Source organism: Fringilla coelebs (genome assembly GCF_963513975.1).
Source record: "Fringilla coelebs genome assembly, chromosome: 13".
Classification (NCBI taxonomy): Eukaryota; Metazoa; Chordata; class Aves; order Passeriformes; family Fringillidae; genus Fringilla; species Fringilla coelebs.
In genome coordinates, this window is record NC_140039.1 from 952,757 (window position 1) to 978,740 (window position 25,984).

General features: G+C 46.7%; 1 protein-coding gene across 11 annotated transcripts in view; it reads left to right on the plus strand.

Annotated features, from left to right (window-relative positions):
• The first annotated feature begins 13,549 nt into the window (after window positions 1–13,549).
• WNK2 (WNK lysine deficient protein kinase 2) overlaps window positions 13,550–25,984 on the plus strand; it is a 96,643-nt gene continuing 84,208 nt past the window's right edge. For 4 of the 11 annotated variants that reach the window (XM_084214582.1, XM_084214581.1, XM_084214586.1 and 1 more), the window contains exon 1: window positions 13,732–14,724. In XM_084214582.1, the coding sequence (XP_084070708.1) occupies window positions 14,011–14,724 (714 nt within the window). In that variant the 5' untranslated portion in view covers window positions 13,732–14,010. Of the gene's footprint in view, window positions 13,699–13,729; window positions 14,725–25,984 lie in introns of those variants that run through there. The other 7 variants (XM_084214590.1, XM_084214588.1, XM_084214591.1 and 4 more) reach the window with 5 other exon arrangements.

The following is a 25,984-nucleotide window of genomic DNA, read 5'->3' on the forward strand; positions in this document are numbered from 1 at the left end:
GGGCTTTAAGGTCCTTTCCAACCCAAGCCATTCTTGGTTCTGTGATACACGCACACTTAAAGTGGCAGAAGAGGAATATGAGCTTAGGGCACGATAGGACCCCATCTTCTCTGGCTGTTTCTTCACTGTGACTTGGTAAGATGTGAAGGGCAGCACTCCTGGGCTGCAGTGTTTTTCCTTTGCTTGTTTAGCTTTTACTACAGGATAGAAGGTGTAACACTCATAGTTCTGAAGAATCATGGAATATGGAATCATTAAGGTTGGAAAAGACTCTAAGGTCAGCCAGTCTTCAGCCAAAACCCAACCTGGTCACTAAACCACATTGCAAAGTGCCATGTCTGCTCTTATTTTGAACAGCCCTGGGCTCCACCATGTCCCAGGGCTGCTCCAATACTTTGCCACTCTTTCAGTGATTTTTTTTTCCTAATATCCAGCCTGAACCTCCCATGGTAGAACTTGAAGGTGTTTCTTCTTGTCCCATCACTTTTTATGTGGGAGAAGAGATTGAGAGACCCTCTGGCTGCAGCCTCCTGTCAGTGAGCTGTGGAGAGTGTGAAGGGCCAGAGCTACTGCCTGAGAAAGGCAGATGTCTATAAATAAAGTGCATCAGATGTAGAACCCGATAAGGAGAGAGGAGAGTGTGCGAAGCGTGCTCTGTGAGCCAAATGAAAACATATGGCTTGAGCTTGGGTTGTGTGTGCTGCAATTAACATTGTAAAGGTTATCTGAATATTTTCCTCCCATAGCAAGAACTTAAATTATCCCTTTTATCCCAGAATTAGCAGAAACAAGAAAAATACAGACTCTTCAGGAGCTGGTTTGCAGCCCAGTCCCCTGGGAGAGGAAGGGAGAGGGTGAGACACCCCTGACATTCAGCAGAGGAATCCCAGTTATGCCTCCTCTTTGCCAAGTCCAAATCTGTCTCTTGTGAGAATGCTGCTAGATTGGTAACATTCAGCATCAAGGAATTTGTGCTCAGAGGGCACTGGCTCCCAAATGGAGGTGTCTGGGCTCTGATTTCTGGGGTCAAAGGGGAATGAAGAGCCTTTCTCTCCTCCACCAGCCCCTGATGCACAAAGAGAACTTTTCTTCTAAAGCCATTTCTGCTTCACATTTGCCCTAATCAAAGAAAAGGGACTCACATCCTTATTGGCCTGTGGAAGAAACCTCTGAGGCAGGTGCATGATTTCTCAAAGCAGTTGGGGTGGGATCACGGCTCCCTTTACAAGGAACTATGTGTTAGAATTTTTCTGGGCAACTTTGGCTCCTCAGCCTAGAGATCCCATAACATGCAAACATTAAGGGGCTGCTAACAGGATCAGGTCCATGTATAGAGTATATTCCCTACAGCTTCATGACAACCTGTGTTATAAACAAACCCAAAGAAGGTTTTCTACTTGTCCTAAGGCAACTCCAAAGCCTGTCCAGCCCCTGGCAGAGATCTCTGTGTGCCAGTGATTGACTCCTGGCTTTGTGCTCCCTGTGGCACCTTGCAGGGCTCAGAGCTGGCACATCTGCTGTGAGGCACCTTCGTTTAATGGGATGGGGCACTGTAGAACTGCTGTGAAATGAAGGAATCAAGACGTATTCTGTGACATTACAAATTAATTTCTCTTTGTAGGAACTGAGTAAATTGAAAGTAATGTTGTTTGAAGCTTCTCTAACTCAGTCTTACAACCTGCTGTTGAGGGATGCATTAAAGCAAATGCTATATCACAAAACCACAGGCAGTGTGGTATCTCAGCTGCTTCTGCCTGCCCTTGCATTTGTAAAGCTTCATTAGTATGTTTTTGCAGAAATAAGTGAGAAAGGGATCACAGAAGAGCTCAGGTGTTTCTCCTGGGCGCTGCTGTGTAGAGTGTTCACTGGCAGCCTGCCTCCTTGCAGTCAGGGCTGGCACAGCCTGACTTAGCAGGAAGCTGTCTGAAATCCCACTGCCCTCCTATTCCTGTGAGACCAGCAAGTGCTCAGGGCAAAGCTAATGTCCCTTTAGCATCTGCATTATTTGGCCTTTGCACATTGTATAGTTCCTAATGCCACACATCCTCAAATGTTCCTGGGAGCTGTGAAAGCCAGAAAGGGCTGCACTTCCAGCCCAAGCTACAGCCAGCTCAGTGGAGAGACCCTGGCACAGGGTGCCCAGAGCAGCTGGGGCTGCTCCTGGATCCCTGGCAGTGCCCCAGTCCAGGCTGGGCAGGGCTTGGAGCAGCCTGGGGCAGTGGGAGGTGTCCCTGCCATGGCAGGGGTGGCACTGGATGGGCTCTGAGGTGCCTTCCCACCCAAATCAGTCCATGATTCTGTGACATCCACCCTTCAGCTGCTGAGAACCAGCTGCACCTCAGTGTGAGGAAGGCATTGTTCCTCTGAGGCTGTGTAACTTGTGTTTGATCCCTAAACATGCCTTTCTGCTGGCACTCCCTGCTTCCAGGGGAGGAGCAGTACACACTGCTGGTATTTCTAGTATTTTTTCAGGTTGCCAGACAGTTGTCTGTTTGCACTTTACAATCCTGGAATTTGGGCCCAATTCCTCCAAGAAATCAGGAGTCAGGGGTGCAATTTCTTTTGCCCCTCTCAACCTTCCCAAATTCCCCAGCATCCCATCTCCCTACCTGTGCCCTCCCTCCCCTGTGGTTTCTCTCAGCACTTGGAGAGCCTTGATCATGAGAGGGGAATCCTGGATAGAGAGGGCAGTGGTCTGGTCAGGATCTTCTCCTGGGAAGAAGAACCTTTTGTCACAGGCGTGAATCTCCACACCCACACTCCAAAGGATTTTCCTCAAGACTTAGTGGCCTAGCATAACCTTTTGGATCATGATTCCGTTTTAAAGGAGTTCCAGGATAACCCTTTCCCCCTTCTTTCTTCCTTTCCTTCTTCCTTTCCTTCTTCCTTTCCTTCTTCCTTTCCTTCTTCCTTTCCTTCTTCCTTTCCTTCTTCCTTTCCTTCTTCCTTTCCTTCTTCCTTTCCTTCTTCCTTTCCTTCTTTTTCTCCAGTCATATCAAAAACCCCATTTGCTAAGCCATTTCCCATGCTTATTTCTCTTGTGGGACACCGTTCCTGATGTGGAAGGTGCTCCTCCTCCCTGCTCTTGCTCTGTGTTCGTGCACAATGCTGAAGAATGTGGTGCTGCAGGTGGGTAGGTGCTGGTGCTGGTCCAGGACCACCACAGCTCTCCAAACACAGATAAAAGGGCTGCCTAGTTTGCAGCATGTGCAGTCTAAGCAATGTGAGAGTCAGAAATACTCAGGAGACTGATACTCAGTGAGGGAAAAGGAGATGCTGCCTCAGAATGCCGAAGAAAAGCAACAGATACACATCACTAGACAAGGGTGGGTAGATATTTTCATGTGTAAGAGCAAAGTGGGAGGTGGTGAGAAGAGGAGCCTAGGGAGAGGAGACTGCTGCTCTGTAATACTGGGGGTGGTGGAGGCAGGAATGGCAGCAGAGCACAGTAACTGCCTCAGATGGAGCGATGGAGACAACGCTGAAAGCGTCACTGCCTCTGGAATATGTTCTGGGCTCAGAAGACAAGTTGCTAGGAAACTTTTATATTAAAAGGCATTCATCTTTAAACCCTGGGAACATAGTAATAGTTTCTCCTCTGTGCTAGGGAAGCTGTTTTAATGTCAGTCCTGACATTACTGAGACAAGTAATATGTGAGAGAGAGAAAAATACCTTGAATTATCTTGAGCAAAGATTAAAATCTAACATTATTTCTAGATAGCTTGGAGGGTTCAACTGAGGTTTAGTCATTCTGACTAGCAAGACACTGATGAAACATAGAATCATACAGCTGTAGAGTATCCCGAGCTGGAAGAGACCCCCAAGGATCATCCAGTCCTGCATTTTTTTCACTCTTTCTTTTTTGTTTGGGGCTGTTTTGTTGAGGTTTGTTTTTTTTTTCTCTCAGTTTTTCCTTCCTTTCCTCCCTGACTGGTGGTACTGCCATCCCAACAGTCCCAGGCAGATGTGATTAGCAGCCAGCAGTCTGAGATGCCTGGTGGCTGCAGTGGTGGTTTCATTCTTCCTGTTACCATCACACCAGTCCAGTCAGGGAACTGCACAGTACTTGTTACTTTTATTTCTCCAGTGTGCTCTCTCCCTCTGTGCTCTGGGCACACTAAAGCATATCTGGCTTATTTCCCATGTCGAATTCACAATTTAAAACATCTTATATGACATGGGATGGTCCCCTTAAAAATAAACAAAGGGTAAAATATCCGCCAAACCAATGCTGATAAGAGTACTATGAGTAGTTGTAGTGGAGTTTTATTATTACTCTCACTATGGGACCTGTCCCAGGGTGTTGGCACCTTTCCCATAGTATGTTCAGCCTCTATCTTTGCTCTGGGGGAGCACTGCAATTTTGAATGATTCACTGAGAGGGAGAACACCCTGCTAAGTTTGACATTAAACATGTTAAGGGATTCTAAAAGTAACATCCTTGGAGCTCTGTGCAGTGAAGGTTGTTGGGCGTTTTTTTTCTGGATGAAAATGATGGCCTTTATCACACCAGCTGATAGACCTGGAAAAAGCAGGCATGTTTTTGAACTCAACCCAATTCTAACTTGAGACTTGTGTAATGACACCAGAGTGGAATTGGCAACCAGCTGTTCTGCATGAAAAACATTTACTACATGTTTGTCAAAATTACCTGCAACATGCAGGTGTTCTTAATATGTGGTTTTGAACTGAGAAGATCACTGAAATACTTGGCAGTAGAGCGAAGTAGACAAATATGCACTCTATTAACAAGGAACTTGTTATTTCTGTTCATATTTATTTGTAATATTTATCTAATGGTCTACATTTTAAAGGACATGATGTGTCTACAGCTCAAAATACAGATACACATGGAGTTGGACTTTGTGATCCTTATGGCTCCCTTTTAGCTCAGGATATTCCATGATTCCATGGTAGCCCGTGGGATGGATGAGTAGATCTGTACTTCAGGATCACAAGATGAATAGTGGATAATAATTATATTGCAGGGAATCTCTCCCTCAATGCTCTACTCACCTACCATGTACAAGTTAGAGAACATAGGAAGCTGCAGACTGAATTATGGCAGCATAAAGAGACATCAGTTCCTCCGAAACCATCGAATGCTTTAACATTATGGCAACACCTTCTCTCTTATGCCACTTGGTGGAGCTTAGTGATTTTGGCTCTCACATACATAATTTTGTAAACTTACTCTTCAGTTGCACAACCAGTTGTCACTGTGTCTTGAAAAATGGACCAAATCCCTGCCCAGAAAGTAAACTATGAATTCTAATGAGCAAGGTGCTGGTGCCCAGCTGCTAATGACTTTGGTAATCATCTCTTCTTCTCAAAAGCAATAAAATATATAGTGTGCTAATTTCAAGGAAAAAGTTAAAATATGGGCTTAGGACCTTTGAATGTATGACATATAGAATGAGAGATGGGTAGAATTATGGCGTGTTTGGTTAATTTTTCCGATTAAAAATCATGTTTTAATTTCCCTTGCTGAGTTTTGGGATGTATCTGGGTAGGAGACCTCCCATTCTTTTGAGTGCATGTTTTTACTCAACAAGCACACAAATCAACTAGAAAATTATGATACATGCTGATCCTGCCTTTATTTTAATCAATGGCCAGTCAGTGCAATTAAACCAGAATTGGGACCTTAGCTCAGACATCGATCTTGTGTTTAGAGCCTACCTGGAAATTCAGGACATTACACCAATTTCACTCTGTTGTCATCTAAACTATCTGCTGTTAAATATAATTAGTTGCTCTGCAAATCTTATGGAGTTTTAGTTTTGTATTTTTGTCCAACACTTATTCTAAGTTATCAGACAAATTCTACTGACCAATGAATGATATCTGATGTTTTGAAAACACTGAACTTTAACATCTGAACCTGAACTCCAGACCTTGGGGTTGGTACCCAAAGTGAGATATGTTGCTTTTATTTTTGGAGGTATGTTGTAACTGAGAGGTCTCAAAGGCTCTTCCTAAACCCTTCTCATGCAGGATGCCAACTGTCTTGGCAGAGTCCCGAGATCAAGGGTTCATGCGCAGCCTTCTGCTGTTGTCAGGAAGAAGGAAAAAGAACAAAGGACTCAGTCCTGGAATCTATTGTCTGTGGTCTGAGGTAGGATCTTCAATGGATTTTCTGACTTCCTCTTGGGAACTGGAAACAGTGATTGCAGCTTCTTTATACCGTGGTATTTCTCAATTTCTGTGTTGTGTTGGACTGACAGATGAGAAGGAAATTTTGACATAGCAATGTGCCATACTTACTCATCGAATACTGAAAACTGGCAATATATCAATGCTCTTCTGGAGTATTATTCTACAAGGCATAAGAGTAGGAGTGAAATTCTATTAGGACCTCTAAAAACAATTCAGAGGTAGCTGTGACTCTGCAGCATACGCACCAGTGGCTCTCCACTAATTCTTATTACAAGAAAAAAACTCACACATGTAATTCTGCCCAAAAGGGTGATGCAGCTTAAATCGAGGTAGCCTGGAGAAAATGAGGCTCATGGGGAGGCCTTTTCACTCTCAGTACCTCCCCAACAGGAGGGTGTAGCCAGATGGGGGTTTCTTTTCTCCCAACTAACAAGTGACAGGATAAGAGGAAACTGCCTCAAGTTGCCCTGGGGGAGATTTAGATTGGGTAATAGGGAAAATTTCTTCGCTGAAAGAATTGTCCAGCTCTGGCACAGGCTGCCCAGGGTGATGGCAGAGTCACCATCCCTAAAGTGATTTAACAGATGTGTAGATGTGACACTTGGGTTACTGGTGATTGAGGTGGTACTGGGTTAATGGTTGGACTTGATGACCCTAGAGGGCTTTCCCAACTTCACTGAATCTATGGCTCTTTCAGATGTTTGCAGGGGATCCAGCAGAGAGAAGAGCAACATTATAGTAAGCAACTGCATATGACTGCAGGAGATGACACAAGGCCACCTCTCCCACGTAGCCCACACTCCATGTCTGAGCACTGAGTCCATGGATGGACCTATTTATCCCAAATGTACTGCCTGCTTTCCAGCAGAGCAGTCAGCACTGCCTGAAAGGCCTGGTCATATATCTCTGATATCATGTATCTCGGTCACCTTGGGACTACGAAAGATTCCTTGTCCTTGTTGTGACCCCTAAACAGGCTTGGAGCTCTGTGTGTCCATGTGGTGACTCCCCTCAGGAAGCCAGTGGTGATTGCTGCTTACTTAAAATGAAGTGTCAGTCTGCTAAACAGGAGGCTTCTCATGAGGAGGGTGGAGGACAAAGGCTCTTTGGAGCACAGGCGTTGACTCCACGGGTCTTTCTTTGCCATCTGTGTGTGACACAGTTTCTGTATTCCTTAAGTGGTTAACCTTTGTAAATATTGTTTTAACTTCTGGTTAATGCCATGGTGGAGGTACTTGTGACTTTTGGGTGTTCCTCACAGTGGTGTGTCCAGAGCCACCAGAACCAGTTGGGCACACGGGTGCAATCCTCACAGCAGAGCACAGCACCTGTTCAGACTCGTTTGTGACATTGAGCCTGTCACTAAATGCACATTGCATGAAGGGAGGATTTTGTGCTGAGGTTTTGTGCTCTCACCATTTCTTCAGTTCATGGAAAAGCCAGCATCAAAGAGCTCAGTATAACGAGCAGTGTTGCATGGAGACCAGATCAGCAGATGTTCTTATTGAAGTTAGAAGAACTTATGCCCCAGCTTTTATGTTAAGAGGAATAATGGCGCTGCCATTATGTCTTAAATCTGCATATTTTGTTACACAATGTGTTCGATTTTGTTACACAATGTATTCTTTGATAATATATAGCATCGTGCTAAAAATAAAAAGTAAAAGGTATTCGCTTGCTCAACTTAAATATTTAACATTTTGGAAAGTCCTAACTGTGCTATTAAGTGTCACATTCAACTCCTTGATTTGGTCTATTTTGCTCTGTTCCTTTTTTTTTTGATCTAATTCTTACATTGTTCTTTCCATCTATTTTGCTTTCATTATAAAGGTACCTGAGGGATCATAGCGGGAAATGGCACAAGAGGTGAAAGAGGTTTTCAAAAAACCCAGTCTACTCTTTGAACTCCTGCAATCCCTGTGGCCACACAGGAGCATTTGGAAATTAATTGGGTCATTCATTTGGGCTTATGGCAGGCTGAAAGCCATTGTTTTCTGGCAAAGAAAAGCAGATAAATAATTAAGTACAAACTTTGGAATTACACAGTAATTTTAAAACAACTATTCATCATTGGTCAGATTTGGTGTGGGAAAGATGACAGGCTGCCTGTCTGAAAAATAAACCTCACCTACGTAGAGTGGCGTGGAGAGATAATGCTCAATGTAAATCAGGGAATTGTAAAATAACTGTGTTTTTTGCTGACTAAGCTGCCCTTCAGGGAGGCCTGAACACAATTCCCTGGGCACAGCTGGCTCCTGGGCTGGGGAGCAGCAATCACACCTCATAAATCCATGCAGCAATGAAGATACTGCCCATTAACTTCTGTGCAACACCATTAAGCTTGTTTATTTAAGGAACCTGAGAGGTAATGTGGTGGCATATTATTATGCCTATTAAAATCTGTAGGAATTAAAAACATGGAACATTTTTTTCTGCCTAAGCTTGTCATGCGTGTTAGAATGATGTGTTGTACCAGTGTCACACTGCAGGGCAAAGAAAGAAAAATGGAGCCCAGCCCCTCCTGAGGAGGGTGGCACACACCTTCCCACTGCTCACTCCCTGCCCTTGCCTGGCTCCCTGACCTGCAAGGAGAGTTTGCCAACAGCATCCATCATTCTGACATAAAGAGATGCTTGTTTACGCCTTTGTGATTAGTTTGTATTAACTCAGTGACTGAGTATCAGAGAATCAGAGTCATTAGGGTTGGAAAAGACCTTTAACATCAAGTCCAACCATTAATTTGAGATGAACTGATACTTAGGAAGAGGTTCTTCACTATACAGGGTGGGAGGCCCTGGCACAAGTTTCCCGAGAAGCTGTGGCTGCTCCTGGATCCCTGGCAGTGTCCAAGGTCAGACTGGATGGGGCTTGGAGCAGCCTGGGACAGTGGGAGGTGTCCTTGCACATGGCAGGGGTGGAATGAGATGACCTTGAATCCTTCTAGGATTCTAGGACTATATGATACTTGGACCACTGTATCTGTAGTCTCTATAAACAAATTATTAGAACAGAACACAGATGACCTAACGGAGAATATATTGTGAAGCTGGGTTTTTAAGTGGTCATTATTGTTCTTTCAAAGAAAAAACAGTTGCTACATAACACTACAGTAGGGCCCATAGCATATGTGCAGGTATAAGAGCATACCCTGGGTGCAACTGAAAGCAGATCTCAATAAGTGTTTGACCTATTTCAATCCAGTCATAAATTATTTTAAAAACTGAGTTAATAGAAAACTGGAGGCAGTACAGAGGTTTCCATGGTCTCCTGCAAGCATTTATTTTAAACAAATAAAAAATTTCTCAGTATCTGAGAACCTGAAAGTCAAGCTGGTTGAACAGGACTGAACTTCCTCGCTCGAAAGTAACAAACATGGAAGGAAAATAAGGGCTGTTATTAAGTGAAAATGGTTCTTTTTCTCCCTTTTAAAACGAACACTAGCTATTAATTGGGACAAGCTGTCCTGCTCTGTGTCAGTGAGTGACTGACTGTTCCTGCCAGAAGTGAGGCGAGTCAAGACAGACCTGTAGTAATCTGCTTGTCAAGTGGAAATGCCCATCTGTGCTCTGGGGTGACATGTGTCTCACTCAGCACCGTGCATGGAGAGAGAACTTCACCCACGGGATGAGCATCTTGGCTTTCACTCCTGCAAGGAGCAGTTCTCCAACTCAAAGGCTTGATTAAGGTCACAATCTGAGGTAGCACCTTCACTGCCTGTTAGTTGAAATGTGTTATAATTTCCAATGCCATCTGCATGCAAGTCAGCTCCGAAAGGTGAAGCTGCTTCTAGCTTGCTCTGATGATGGTTGATGATCCAACATTCAGGAAAACTGCAACTGTTCATCTTTCTCCATGCCCTTTGGTAGCACAGCACACTGATGTAGTAAGCTGTGTGGGTAGAACAACATCCTTGTGTCTGTGCCTCTGCTGGCTTGCACAGGCTGAAACAGGTGAGCAGGAAAATCAATAACAGGCTTCTGTCTTGGGTAAACTGAGGAAAGTAGAGGCAACCCCATAAAACAGCTCATGACAGGATGGAGAAGGTTGGAGGGGACCAAGTGGGTCACCTGGTGCTCCTGCTCAAACAGAGTCATTCTAGAGCACAGGATTGTGTCCACAGACAGCTCTGGAGTATCCCCAGGGAGGGACACTCTGCACCCTGTCTGTGCAGCCTGTTCCAGTGTGAGGTCCCCTGCCCAGGTGGGACGTTCTCCCTTATGGAAAGGTAGCTTGTAGGTGACTGTTCCCAGGACTGGGAGCTTTGGGTAGATGGCAGAAACAAAGAGGGAGCCAGTCTGTACTTTGGGTGTCATGGCAGTCCACTCCATGTGCCTGCTGAGCATTCCTCACCCATCAGGCATGAGCCTGGGACAGGGGACTGCCTTGGGATTGCTTGAGCGCCGGGCACAGCAGAGCTGGGCACTGGATCCCTCCGTGGCTGTGTGTCCATTGCGGTCATTGACACACGGGAAGGCTGGAATGACAGCTCCTGATGGCTGAGGAAAAGTTCTCTGTCTACTGGGTGGCATCCCTCTGCTGGGATGGGCCATTGTTTGCTGCCATGGAGCGCTGGATCAGACTGGGGCGAGCCCCAGAGCCGCCCACGCTGTGTCATGTGTCACTCTGCAGCTGTGGCACTGCCCCAGTGGGGTGCGGAGCCCGGCCCCACCGTGCCCCATGCTGTCACACCCCTGCCCAGCTCACTCACCTGGGCACGTAGAGCAGGCACAGGGCAGCAGGGAAAAGGTCAAAGAGCTATCTGGGAAGAAGCATTTTCTTTCCATTTTAGAATATTAAAGATCATCATGTAACAGACTCAGAGCACTTGATAGTGGATCGGGATTAAGTTTGTGACATGCAAATTGTTGCTAAGTTTTCAGTAGACATATGGACACAGGAAGAGCCCTGGGCACCATGTGGCTGGCACTGAAGAGCACAAAAACTCAGCTGTGAGAACAGGTCTTGTTTTCATCTGTGGAGCCCTGGGAAGGGGTCAGGGGACACTGGTGCAGCATGGCAGTGCTCATGTATCTTCCTGAGGCAGGGGTGGGATGTTCCCTACACCTGAGGGTGTACAGATTCCCTCTTTCTTCAGGCAAGGCCTGGCAGACAGGGAAATCCAGTCTCCTTTCCCCCCACATATTTTTCTTGATTGTGAGTTTTGGGGTTGATATTTGGTCAGCTCTAGAATATTCCCATTTTATCCTGTTCACCTGCAAAGTGAAATGCTGCCAGCTACATTTAGCCCTCTCATTACTCTGAAACTTATTCTTTCTCTACATGGTGGTGGGAATTACTGTTGCTCTGAAGAGAGTTTTAGGTCAATTTATGTAATAAGTAGGAGAAGGTGTCAGAGCTCTTCCCCTTCCCTTCTTTTCTCCTGGTAACTGCAGACTGCTCTCTGTGTACCAAATCTCCATGTGCAGAGAGGTGCAGAGCCCAGCACACAGGACTAATATTCGGGAATTCGGGTTTCTATACAGCACACAAATCCATGTTTCATGCCACAATTGCAAGTCCTAGAAATATCACTGTTATTTGAACACTTCAAAATGCGAACCACTGAAAGATCAAATGCATCCATGAGGCTGAATTATTAGTGAAGTGTGATTTGTAAAAATAAAACACCAGTGATTCTATTCACAATAACTACCCAGTTTCTTATTTTAAAGGTTTTTTTTTAATCATTCTTAACTGAAAATTAATTAATTAATTAAAAGAAAAACTAATTATGGTTGCCTGACAGTCAACTTCCTTTCCCTCAGAAATCTCAGGGAATAATTACTTACTAAACCTTCTCTTTTTATTTTTCTTTATTTATTTAAATTTTAATTACAAAAACATATGGTATGTTTGTATGAACCTAACACTTGAGAAAGCAGCTTGGCATAGTGGCAACCAGAGTCCTTCTGTGAATTTACAGAGCAGAAATGTCACAGCTGTTACAGGGCACAGCCTTTGGCAAAGCCAGTGTCCTATGTCTCTGACCTCACCTAAGGATAGATTACAGAAGTTTGGGTTGGAAGAAATCTTAAAGCCCATCTCATTCCTAACCCTGCAATGGGCAGGGACACCTTCCACTATCCCAGGGTGCTCCAAGCCCCATCCAAACTGGCCTTGGACATTTTCAGGGATGGGGCAGCCACAGCTTCTCTTGGAAACCTCTTCCAGAACTTTCCCACCCTCACAGCCAATAATTCCTTCCCCATATCCCATTTAACCCTGCCCTCTAGCAGTGGCCCTCAAGGCTGTTGCCCAAAGTCCCTCTCCAGTTCTCCCGGAGCCCTTCTTCTCCAGGTGAACACCCCCAGCTCTTCCAGCCTGTCTCCAGAGCAGATGGTCTCCAGCCCTCCAATTATTCTTGTGGCCTCCACTGTACCAGCTCCAACTGGTCTTGTGCTGAGGCCCCCAGAACTCGAGGCAGTGCTCCAGGTGGGTTCTTTGAAGCACAGATGGGTGTTGAGACCAAAGTTTCCCTCTATCTAGGCTAATTTGAAGTGTTGAATGTGAATGATGGGGTCAATATCCATAGAGCGATTATGGAACTGCATGGAATAAAGAAAAAAATACAAAAAAGATAACCCAAGGTCACGAGGCTGGTCATGTGTTGTGACCTGCCACGCAGTACATTGGTGGGCTGTGTGGTGTTTGCAGCGAGTCGGTCCCTGGTCACATTTTGCATTTGAGGAATGCTGAAAGATGCTGTGTGCAAAGAGTATCCAGTTCCCTTCAAGTCATCTTCCCTTTGCTTGCAGGCGTGATAATCGGCTGCTTGGCACAGCCACCTCCTGGATCCAGAAAACAGAGGGAGTGGAGGCCCGCGCCCTGCACCCATCCCACACCGGCGCGGGTGCTGAGCCCTCGGGGAGATGCTCGGGGGGAGATGTCTGGGAGCGATGCACTCGGGGGACGCTCTGGGAGGGATGCTGTAGAGGGCAGGCTCTCGGTGGATGCTCTCGGCGGGATGCTTGGGAGGTGATACACTCGGGGTATGCCTGCCGGGAGGATGCCATGGGAGGACGCTCTCTGGGGATGCTCTCGGGCCCGTGGGGGCACCTGCCAAGGGGCGGAAGTTGCCGGACGCGGGGCGAGGCAACCCTCCCATTGTCTGCGGCGGGGCCGGGCGGGGCGGGGGAAACGGGCGCCGAGGTCGAGGGGCGGCCGCCCACCCTTGCAGCCTCATTGGCGGCCGCCGAGCGCCGGTGCCCTAAACGGGCGCTGCCCGGGAGCGCTGCCATTGACAAAAAAAAGCGGCGGCGGACGGGGGTGCGGCGGGGCTGCCGCAGGGTGCCCGCGGGCAGGGGCGCGGAGCCGCCGGGCGCGGAGCGGGAGGCGCGGCAGGGCCGGCGCTGCGGCGGGGGCGGGCTGCGGCGCAGGGGCGGGCCGAGCCGAGCCGAGCCGCGGAGCCCCGCACCGGCAACGGCTCCCCCGGCCCCGCCGCGCACCCGGGCAGGCGCACGCTCGGCGGAGCCGCCCCTCCTCCGCCGCCCGCCTTCCTCCGCGCATGGCGCTGAGCGCGGCAGCCCCCGGCTCCGCACGTAAGTAACGGCCCCGCCGCGCCTTTGTGCGCGGGCCCGCCGCAGGTGAGGGGCTGCACTGGTCGTCTGGCGCTGTCGGCCGCGCCCCTGCCGGGCACCGGGGACAGGGGGGAGCCCGGTCAGAGCGGCCGCGGCCCGGCCCGGGGGCCCGGCTCGTCGGAGCCCCGGGGCCGGGGGAGGTGCCCGGGGGCCGGGCCGGGCCGTGGCGGCGCCTCAGGGCTGCGCTCTGCCCCGCGCAGGTGGCGGCGCGGGCGCGGCTCGCGGTGACTCCCCCGGGCCGGGGCGGCGGCGGGCGCTGAGCCCTCGGCCCGGATGGAAATTGGGGGTGATGCTAGAGCGGCACCTCGGCGGGGCGGCAGAGGCGGCGGCCGTGGCGGGGTTCCAGCGGCTGCCGAGCCCGGCGCTCCCCCGGCCGCGGAGACCGGCGTGAACATGGATGGGCCCGGCGGCGGGGGGAGCGGGGCGGCCGCAGACACGGACGCTGCTGCAGCGCCGGCAGCCCCCGGGGCCCCCGCCCCGCCGCCCCGTGGCCCCGGCTCCAGGGACCCCAAGCTGGTCCATCAGCGCTTCCTGCGGAGGAGCGTGGTGGACTCGGACCAGGAGGAGCCTGCCTTCGACCTGCCCGAGGCGGAGCACCAGCGGAGAATCATCCTGCTCCCCAAAACCAGGAGGATAATCGCGGAGCGGGCGAAGGCGGGGCAGGGGGCGGCGGAGGCGGCGGGCCGGGAGGCCGAGTCCTCCGGGGAGCCGCGGACAACGCCGGCCGCGGGCAGCACCGCGGGCGCCGAGGAGCAGAAGGAGCCAGGCAAAGATGCGGAGCGAAGAGAGGCGCAGGATGCTGCCAAGGACCAGGGCAAGGCTAAGAAAGAGGAGCCCGAGGAGGAGGCTGATATGAAAGCGGTTGCCACCTCGCCGGATGGCAGGTTCCTAAAGTTTGATATTGAACTCGGGCGGGGATCCTTCAAAACGGTCTACAAGGGTCTGGACACGGAGACGTGGGTGGAAGTCGCATGGTGTGAACTGCAGGTAAGCCTAGCTGATGCTCCTGTGCTTTTTTTTTTCTGCCTTATAAGCCGGCAACTAAAGGCACCGTGCTGGTGTCATTCAGAGCAGCTCAGCCCTGAGCAGCCTTTATGGTCACCATCGCTTAGAATCCAGTGTCTAACTATAGCGCAATATCCCCATTGGCTCCGGATCCACCACCTTATGTACACTCCTCCCACGCTTAACCCCTTTGGCCCGGCGCCGCTGCCGCCGCGGGGGCCGCGCAGGACCCGCCTGGTGCAGCGAAGGTCACGCGTGGCTCCCGCGGCGTGGGAAAGGGCGGAGCGGGGATGCTCGGCCCGGCCCCAGCCCCTTCTCGGGGCAGCAGCTCTCGGTTAAAATGACATCGACAGTCAGTGATTTGAGTGTGTTTACAGGGGGAAATTTCCTTTTGTGTTATGGCTTCATAAAGGCTGAGAAGCCGCTCCCCCCCCGACTTCCCTCTCCCCTGCTATGAAATTGTCACTGTCTTGGTGAATCAAACCTCCTAATGCTCCCCGGTGCTTGCCCTTTTTTAGGTACAACGTTTGCAGTGCTTTGGTTAGGTCAAAGACTTATCTGTCCAAATACCTTTGAAAAGGTGGATTTTTACATTAAAGTTCTAGATCTTCAGAATGAAGTAGTATAATCCAATAATATCTAAAGAGAACGAAGGTTTGTTTAGATGCTGTCCTTTGCCGTTACCCTGTTCTTGGTGGATTTTGTAGACTTAGGTAAAAATCACATGCTTTTTTTTTTCTTATAGTGCCTGTTATTGGCATCCATTGGAATGAAGAGAAAAACCTAATACAGAATTAATATTGTTTTATTTTCAGCCTGAGTTACTCTGTAACTTAGGTAAAAGGAGCTTTAACTCTTCATTATAATTTGGGATCTTTAAACTTCCATTGGATGGCTGAGCTTTATGGCCTACAAGAGCATTTGAAACGGATATGGAATAACGTGTTATTGTAGGTCTGAGCCCTTGCTTGTTTATGTTTTAATGTTGCCCAATCTGTTTGTAAATTACTTCTGGCTGCCTGGGATAGCTGGGGCTGGATGTACAGCCACATCTTTATTCTCTGATGATTTCATTACACAACATAATCATAATTTACTGCAGCAGTGCTCTCTTAATAAGAATTATGGGGAACACTTCTCAGTCTTCATAGTCCTGCATTCCCCAGCTTTTATCAGACGGGGATGCAGAATGGGAGACACAGCAGTCAGGCAAGGTATGGAGGGCTGGTGGTGAGGGGCTGAACCCCTCTCTCCTCCAGCCCGGGGGTCCTGGTGGGTTTGTGGGGAAAGGGAGGGTCTGGCGGATTGTTAAGGGGATTTAAAAGAGAGCTGCTGGAGGAAAGCCTGGGGGGAGGCCTGGGCTTTTGTCTGGCTTTGCTGGGAACTGAATCCGGAGTGTGCAAGGCTTTTGCTTCAGCAGCCTGAAATGCACGAGGGATGGTGGCTGGGGTGCTGCTGGAGGGCAGCTTGGAAGAGGCTGATGCCGCTCCTGTCAGTCCATGCGGCCCAGGCCAGCCCCATCACTGCAGAGCCATAGCACAGACCCAGAATTCAGCATGATGCCAGGTTTTCGCAGAGTGCTCTAGCAGGGGGATTGGCAGAAATGGATTTTCCACGTATTTTCTGTAATGAAGCAGCTTTAACGACCAAAGCCTGCCAAATGTATTGGTGAACACTGCTTGGAAGTGCTAGTCTGGATCATGTACACCTAAGGAAGAGACTGGGGAGGGAAAACTGCAGCGTGAAAGCTTTCTTACCTGGTGAATGGCCTTCATATTCTTAATTACACTTGTTTAGGAATTCTTGTGCCGACTGCGTGTGAAGACATCTGTGTAATGCTCACATTCCCAGTAGTTTTCGCTATATGTGCTTCGGCCCAAATTAGATCTTGCTGCTAGATATTTTCAATTTGATACAGGATTTGCTTTAGGCTTCTAATTGTGGAAAGAAAACTATTGTTTGGCTGCTTTAGAGAAATTGGTGTGAATCCCTTGGAGGCAGGGGCTGCTGGGTCTCCTTAAACTCGACTGTGTGCAGTTTTGAGTGATGCCGAAGGTAATGTGAGATGGTATGTGAATTTGGAAGCCAATACTTGAGTCTGGATTGGGAAAGCCTCATTGAATGACAAAAGCCTTTAACGACTACAGGATTAAAGCCTGTGCTTCTGGACTGGATTTGCGTGGAGGAGGCAATAGGAGAAGGTGTGAATGGCTGTGTCCTCTCTTTGACTTGTATAATACTCTCGGTTCAGCTGGGGAATTTTAGGGAAAACATTCGGAGGCTGCTGTCAAGTAAATCACTTTATTCATGGCTGTTGGGGAGCTTTGTCTTTATTTTTTTATTATTATTATTATTTTAAATTTTTTATTGTGAGCTGTGTCAGTTAGATCCACCCTGATTTGTGGTGTTTCTCTGCACAAATTCGAAGTTCCCTATAGGTAGCAGGAGACTGAGTGGAAGCCATCATATCACCATGCTGTTGTAGACAAAATGCCTTCCTCTGCAGCCTCACACCATCAGAACCCAGGCCAGAGCCTTTTTGTGGAAAAATTGCTGCAACCGGTAGTATTTTGTTTTGTGAAGATACACTTGTGCTTGTTCCGCTCGGAGCGGGGAAATTAAAGCGGACGGCGCTGAGGTTCCATGCAGGCATTGATTCTGTCCTAGCTCAGCGGTTTTTTGGCCGACTTGTGCTGTTGCCTGTGTGTCTTTGTCTGTCTGTACAAAGGCCTCACGAGCCATTCTTGTTCAGTGGCTTTATTTCATTGAAAAGATGGCTTTAGGGTTCAGAACTGAAGTCATAGCTCTGATTAGGGCGGGACCCAAGCGGTAACCAAATGATCTGGGCTTTAGACCTGTTTGAAGAGGTGAAAGCTGTAGTTGAAGTCTAGCTAGAAAATAAGGCTATTGTTCCTTCATGAAGCTGAAGTGCTAGAGCAGGATTAGTGTGCCCTTGCAGTTTTGAAAGGGTTTGCGTTCCAAGGTTTTTAGAAGCTATAATTAATATTAATTGATGGTGTACAATCGCTGTGTGGTGAGGCTTTGGCATAACAGTATTACAGTGTTGCATTCCTGAGTAAAGTGTTGGGTCATGAATTTGCCACTCCCCTGCTTGCAAGCCAAATACTCTGTTTAGTGAGGTGAATAGTTTCAAAAATCCCATCATGTTTCCCTTTGGGAATATATAGGGACTCTGTAAAGAGTCAGACCTGGTATTGTGAAATGCAGAGGCCTCATTTTACTTTATGGTTCTTGCTTGGACCATTGTATTTAATTTTAATTTTTTCTGTTGAGAATGGGGAAAGGTTGGGCTGTCTTATTCTGCTGTTGCAGAAAGGTGTGAGGTGCCTGGTGATCATGACAGTCTTATGCCCCTGTTTCAAAATTCCAGTTTTTTTTTTCCTGAAAAGGGTAGTAACTCCAGGATTTCAAGTAGTGTGGTAGTTTGGCTTTTGTTAGTGTCCTTGCCGGCTGGCAGCATTCATCCAGATGTCAAAACAGTAGCAGGTTACTATCTATGCTGGTAATTGATTGGCCAGACAAACTTTGTAGTGTAAATGAACAGAATAATTTAGAAAATCTGGGAGAAGAAAAGAGACAGAGACTGTACCTGAAAGCTTGAGTCTGGTATTGCTGTCTGCTCACACTAAGTGAACTTCAAGACCAATTTTGTCTATTTCCAGTTAATTCTTGTGAATGCAATTTCTGTTTAAATTGAAACAATTGGATTAGCTGTGTTCTACAGTGTCAGTATGAAAATGTGTGCCTGTATCACTGGTGTTTGTTAGCAGAGCTGTTGCCCTGGCATGGAGAAGCAGGGCAGGGATATGGTAGTGAACTATTAATAGACTGCTTCTCAAATTCAGTAAATGAAATAGAGCTGGGTCAGGCTTCACATTCTGCTTGTGAATCACACAAGACTCCTTTCTTTTGCTTTGAGCACATTGTGCCTCAAGGTTGGTTGTGTGTCCTTAATTCTGGTGAAACTCTTCATGCTAAATGTGTGGGTCCAGCTGCCATAATAAGAAACTACTTCAAATCAGAGCCGGGTGTAAAGGATATTTCTGGTCCCTTTGGTCATCTCATATCCATAGCTGATGGGGGGTGGAAAAAGTTGATGTTGCAAACCCGTCGCTGTGGTGATCCTTGCAATTGATATGCTGTCTGACATGAGTGAAGTTTACACTGGTGGTGTTTTGTGGCTAGGGGGTAACAGAGGTTTATGAGTTTGGAGGCAATGGTAATGATGCGCTGTAAGATGCTGGCTACTGGAGTTAATGCATTTTGGTAGTCCAAAGGATTAGAGATGCTGCAGAGGTTTGATAGAGTGTCTCCTGGAAGGTAGGACTGCAAGGGCTGGGTGTGAAAGCATTGCTGAAGAGGGGGACTGCTGCCTCAGGAGCCCACTGCAGTGGTGTGTGTGGGCTCAGTGAGAATGGAGAAGTTTGGTTTTTAGGTTTGCCATGATGTGGCTGTTGACGACCAGCAGCAGGACACTTACCTGTGTGTGTGCATTAAACTCTGGACTGGGTTTGCTGGGCAGAAGACGTAAATATGAGCTAGGGGCTGATGCGTGATGCCTGGGCAGACCGTAGGCGCCAGGCAAGGGCAGCCAAAGGTGTGTCACACAAGATGTGTGACACTTGGCACTCCTGCTGGAAGAGACGACTTCGTGTCCCTGCAACAGGAGGGGCTTGCAGATAGCAGCTGGAGAATATGCAGAAGGGTCATGTGGAAGCAGAGCTGGTTTGCTTCATGTTTAAGTGTGTGTGTGTGTATGTGTATATATATATATATATGAAGTTATGTTTGGAAATGTATCTTTTCCCTCAAGTGACACTTATGGACAGTGTGGGTATGCTATCCCAGTGTTGATTTTGATGTGCCTGAAACTGAGGTTGGCCAAGAAGGGCAGCAGAGGATTTTCTTTGTGGTGTTGATAAGTCAAGTGGAAGCAACCTTCAGTCCAGTACCTTGCTGTTCCTGTGTAGCTCTGAAGGGAGGGAGCAGCTCCCTGATCATGCTGCCCTCCTGCCTCCTGGGAAGCAGAGGCCAGCCATCCTGCAGGAGGGGTCACAGCCGCCTTCTCCAGCACTGCCTGGCTGCAGCTGCTTCTGCCTGGGCTCCGCACCAGTACAAGAGTACTTGTACATTCTTCTAAACCCAGTTTCTACATAAACCACAAAATAGAGCCCCTTTTATGTGTGACTGTCCCTTGCTCTGCAATGGACTGATCTTCAAACCATAAGCAACTTCCTCTATCCCTGATTAAAATTTCATCATCCTCCAAAGGAATCAGGTCCATATCTCATTCTGGCATTATGCTTATCCCAAACAGTGTGCTTGTTGGGAATTTTGTCTATTCAGACTTGCTACGTAGCTTCTGAGAGATTCTTTTCCCATGCAAATGCCCATGTCCTGTAAAAGACACTGGGGGTTTGGGACACAGAGTGGATCACAAGTCCTGCTGCCATCACCTGTGTTGTGAGACATGTCACTGAACGCCTCTAAGCCTTAGGAAGCATCTTATTTCCCAGCTGGTTGTTTGTAACAATTGGTGAACCTGGACTGAGTTTCAAAACAGATGGTAAAAAATGTGCACTGAAAACTTTCTGGAGTGACTCTGACGTGGTGTTCAGATAGTGGGGGGGTGGTGATGTCTCCTCACAATCCCTTAAAGAAATATAAGTAATATACCTGTACTCATCTTGAATTGTATTTTATGGGAGATGCTCCATCTTGGTCTTGAATGGTCTTACCTGTGCTTTCAGTTCATCATAATCCCCAAAATGCTTTTTAAAAAGATGATACCCACTGGAAAATGATTTTACTGTATAGGGTTAGTACACTATACAGCTGTGTGACACAGTGGTTAAATGTGCAGTGGGAGTAATGGGCAAAATGAAAGCCCATGTTCTGGGAATGTCTATCTTGTTTAAACTGTCAAGGAAGGAGGGACTGTAGACCTAATACCATCTATTCTTCAGTTTGCTGCAGAGGGCTATAAACCACTTATTCATGAACTCTGAGGAAAACCAAGGGGAGAAAGCAGGGCCAAGTAACACTGCGGGGAATTCTAACTTGGCCATGTTATGTGAATTCAATCTGATCTTCATTCTTGACCTTCTTAAAGGAAAATTAAATGTTCTTAAATGGTATTTGATCCTGTGATGTATCTCAGCACCACCTTACTAAAGTTAATTTGAGTTTTAGATATTGGTTAGATTAATATTTTTTGTAAAAAAAAAAAAAAAGAAAACCTAAAAGGAGATGAGCATTTTGTTTTGTTACACACCAGTCCTGTTTTGGAATGCTTTTGTGTGAGGAGAGGCTGTACAGTAGCTAGTTGCCAAAGCTATTAATGAATATCTTTTTCAGATTCTGGAAGTCCTGATATAGTTAATCTCTCTCTATTTTAAAGGCCTTTTGTTTCCTCAAAATTCAGAGAATTTGAATGTAAACCTGTATGGATGATGGCTGCCTTATTGTTTGTTTGGGGATTTTTTGGTTTATTTATGTATTTATGGTGTTTTGGAGAACTGTCAAGTATTTTCCATTAACTTTTTTGCAAAGCACGAGCCTCTAAACTGTGGTTCAGAACTGAGCATGGCAATGTTATGTTTTGTATTCCTGAATGAACGGGGCTTGTCCAAAGGCAGTGTCAGTGCATCTCACATGCTTAAACTGCCTAAAACCCAGTCAGACTAAACAGATGGAGAAAGGGTTTTTTTTTCCTTTAGCTGAATGATAAAATTTGCTCTATATTCTATAGTATAAGGCTTTATTAAAAAGAACAGATGACAGTTGGCCACCTCATGTATTGAGAACCGAGTATTGATTTTACAGAAGCGGGATTTGATTTTAGCCACACAAATACTATCTGGACCAGGCCCTGCCCCTATCTGCTTCCCAAATGGATGTTACCTTCTCTCACTAGCGCATGTTCAAAGGATTAAAGTTGTGGTGTTTATTCCAGATTTTCGTACAATAAGCAGCTTTTTCATGTTGCCTTTCCTGAAGCTGGACTGCTTCAGTTGGAGGAACATTTCAGGTGCCCCGTTGTGCTGGCCAGAGCTGGTGCAGCTGTGGTGCTTGACTGAGCAGAATCAATCCTGCTGTTCAAACAGAATGCTTCAGAACGTGGGGGGAATCACAGCATTTCCAGGGGATGTAGCTCTTTGCTGCTGGCCTGTGCAGTGCTCTGCTAAAACACTGGAATCAGTTTTGCAAGAGCCAGATATTATCAAAATAGGCATGTTTTGTTCCAGGCTTTGCTGATTAATTAAGGAAAACAGGCATGGTTGTTTGCATCTGAACTTGTTTTGTTTCTCTTTTTTATCGGTGTGTGTTTGGAGAGTTGTAGATAATAAAGCAAGTGTGACACTAATGAAATGGACTTGCTTTTATCTCAGTTATAACGCTTATTTTGCTAAGAATGGCAGAATCTTCTGTTTTCAAAGCATGAAATTGCAGGAGCTGTGCCCCTCACTCTTTCCTTAGCTGCCAGGGTGGTAGTTTAAGGTGGTTTGGTAGAGGCTTCAATGAGCCTTGTACATGTGAGGGGAGCTGGGAATAAATCTCCCCTCTTGGTGTAAGTTCTTTAGTCTGAGTTTGGCCATTGTGGGAGGGGAGGTGGGCAGTGCCTCTTCCAGGTGTCAGAGGAGAGAGGTGCCATCACTCAGCTCTGTCTCCATGTGATGGGTGTGCAGTTTGAGGAGTGGCTGAAGAGTTAATTTCTGAGTCCCAGCTGTGCTCACACATTGGGGGGGGGCACATTTCAAGGCTGAAGCCATTTGGGGCATGTGCTGGAGGCTGGAGCTGTTGCAGGCACCTTACCTTGAGGAAAGGCACAGAGCTGAGGACTGCCTGTCAGAGCCCCAGGTGCCTTCAGCAGAGTTCATTTGGACCCAGGTCAATTTTATCCCTTATTTTTACAGTCTCATGTTAAATTAAGCCAACTGGATAGATTCCCACGTGATACCAGATACTGCTGTGGAGGCACGCTGTGGCTTCCTGTAGGCTACAGACAGCTCTGAATCCCTCTCTGAGCAAGAGGATTAGGCCTTCTTTTCAAAGTACAGAAAGAAGAAACTTGTAGCAATAACTGGTTAGGAGAGGGAAGTGAAATGTCACTTTAACTTGCTGGAATAAATGATAATTTTTATGTTTAGGACTTGACAGCTTGAATTTCTGTCCTCACTCATGAGTAGTCTCCCAGAGCCCATTCTCCTGCCATGCAGTAGGGACGCAGCATCCCCACAGGGGCTGCTAGCATGGAGGGCTTTGATGACAGGCTGACATCCCTGACCATGAGAAACAGTTAGTGATTAAAAAGTGTGTGATTAAAATGTGTATTTGTTCACTTGGATGAATCTACAATGACAAGTTTTTAACTAGTAAAGCTACAAAATATTAGAAAGAGCAATTCTTTCTCTAAGTAACACTAAATACAGCTTCATTTACTGAAGCGTGGTTATACTTTTTTAGTATATATAAACCATGTTTTTTGTTTGAGGGAAGGAGATAATAAGCTCAGGCTTGTGCACCTGTGGGCTTCAGTGAACATTTGTTGCATGGCTGTGTTTTGAGGCTTTTCAGTGTGGAATGAGACACTTGGTATAATGAAGCCTGGGTATTCAAAACTAACTGCCACAAGGAGGGGATTGGGGATTTGATTTTAGCCACACAAATACTATGCAGACTGTTTCTTCCATTTATTTGTGATGTTGCTGAATAACAACCCCTTTTATAACTAACACTGCTGGGGTTGTAGCCATGTTGGGAGGGAATCTCTCAGCATGGAGCTGCTGATGGAGAGTGCCTGGAATGGGAAGGTCTGTGCCTGGGGAAGTTGGCTTTGTCCAAGCAGGACACACGAAAAATACACACTTTAAAAACTTGGGCCCTGAAAATTAAATGGGTGTTGCTACTGAGCCTCACATTCTTTGGGTGTGATAGGTGTGACTGATGCTGGTCTGGCTTTGTTACAGGTTAGGGGTTGGTTACAGGCTGTTTCAACACCCCTGCCTGCCTGCCTTTGACATTTTTAGAATCACAGAAGGGTTTGGGTTAAAAAGGAACTTAAAGACCATCTCATTTCAGTCCCCTGCCATGAGCTTGGACAATTTGCACTACACCAAGTTGTCCAAGCTCCATCCAACCTGGCCTTGAGCATGTCCAAGGATGGGGCACCCACTGCGTCTCTGAGCAACCTGTGTCAGTGCCTCATCACCCTCAACTATCTTGTTAGGAAGACTTTATTAGTAAAATGGATGCTACATCACAAAAGCTTTCCAGTAGGCTTTTAATAAGCAGTTTAAGTGACTTTTTTCCTTCTCATTCCTTCTCTTTTCTGTCTTCTGCCACCCCTCTAAAAGTTAAAAGGACACAATCCTGCTCTTAACACCTTCTACACTGCCACAGGGTATATACACTTATCCTTTTTTCACATTCCTTATTTTTCTTTAGAAGGTCGTCTTAACAATTGCATGAAATTTTCTCCTATGATTAATCTGATCAGATGCTATTTCACCTGAGAGCCTCCCAGTTGTGCAGGGTGTTTCCTTGGGCACTGCTTTGTGCAGCCTTGGGACTATCAGTGAGTGACAGCTGGGACAGCATCTGGTGTCTCTGAACATCCTGATGAACCTGGGAGAGAAATCAGAATTTGCAGAGAAACAAAGGAAAATAGGGTGGCACCTAGTGAGACATGATACAAGGGCAGTTTATAAGTCTTGTGCAATAATTGTTTCTGATTCTTAGCAGTGACTGATAGTTGTTATCTTTCTGTCTGCTTTGCTGATGCTTTGGTGCTGCAGTTCTGCTCCTGCAAGTCCAGTCCACATGCTGGAAGTATTTTTTTAAAAAACAAGCTCCCACAAAGCTTATATGTTGTGCATTTTTGTAGGCTTTATCCTGTTTGCAGTATCTCTGAGTTTTAGAATTGAAGTTGTAATTTATGATTTCTATTAGAGAAAGAAGTCATTAAAACATTTCCACAAAGCTAATTTTTGAGTGCAAAAAGAGATAGCAATGTAATGTTTTGTGAACTGTGACCTTTGTGCCTTGAAAGATGTATAGGGTGTATTTCCTAATGGATTTCTGACAGCAGGGTAACTAATGAAATTCTCTGGCAGTGGAGTCCTTGGTGCCTAATAGGATGTGAACTCCCCATGTGCCTGCTTCAAAAGTTTGGTTATTTCTGATAGTGCTCTATCAAGTTTACCAAAAATTAAGAAGTGCTTTGTTTGCATGTGTTGCTACCATGATTTACTCACTAAATGTATTGGGGAACATATTTTCCTTAAGAAGCAAAGGCTGAAAATCAACCTTTGAAACCTTGTGTTTTTGACAACCACTAGAAATAACAAGAATGGGTGACTTTTTTTACTCTTACAATCACACAGTGGTTTGTTTTAGAAGCAGCCTTAAATCCCACCCAGTGCCACCCCCTGCCATGGCAGGGACACCTCCCACTGTCCCAGGCTGCTCCAGCCCCAGTGTCCAGCCTGGCCTTGGGCACTGCCAGGGATCCAGGGGCAGCCACAGCTGCTCTGGGCACCCTGTGCCAGGGCCTGCCCACCCTCACAGGGAATAATTTGTCCCATAAAAGAATTCTTGCTCTTCATGGGTTTGTTAAGTTGATGCGAGATTACAAACTCCCAGTAGTTTTGTATGTATTTTTCTTGGAGGATCCTTCACTAACCTAGAATCTGTGACACAGCAAAGTGCTTAATTGTGTGACTGAAAAAAAAGGATGGACTTGTTTAACTGGAAGATCTTACATATGCTGGAATGTTAATTGGTCTTAGAGGTCTAAGTCAGATGAATAATTAGTCATGAAAGCCTGTTCACCTGTTTTTAAGGTGTTCAGTTTAAAAAAACCAAAAGTTAAAGAAGAAGCATGCAGTTTCTAAGGTGCTCCTGTACTGAAGTTTTAACCCCCCTGAGGCAGGGTTTATACATGTTTCAATAAGCATTCTGTCTTCTCTATTCTTTAAGGATGTGACATATTTTGAAATGTGGTAGTAGTCTCAGAGCAGAAGCTTTTACTCTTAGGTTGCCCAAAATTCCCATGTAAATTTACCTACTTTAAAAATAATTGCAGTGGTTGTGCTGGAATGGTGGCAGGTCTTAAGAGTCTGGCATGATCAAAGTGAACACACAATTGTTTTTAGTTGATGGGAGGCAGGAAAAGCCACACTGTGGCTGTGTTGAGCATGCAGCAGTGTGTGAGCCTGGA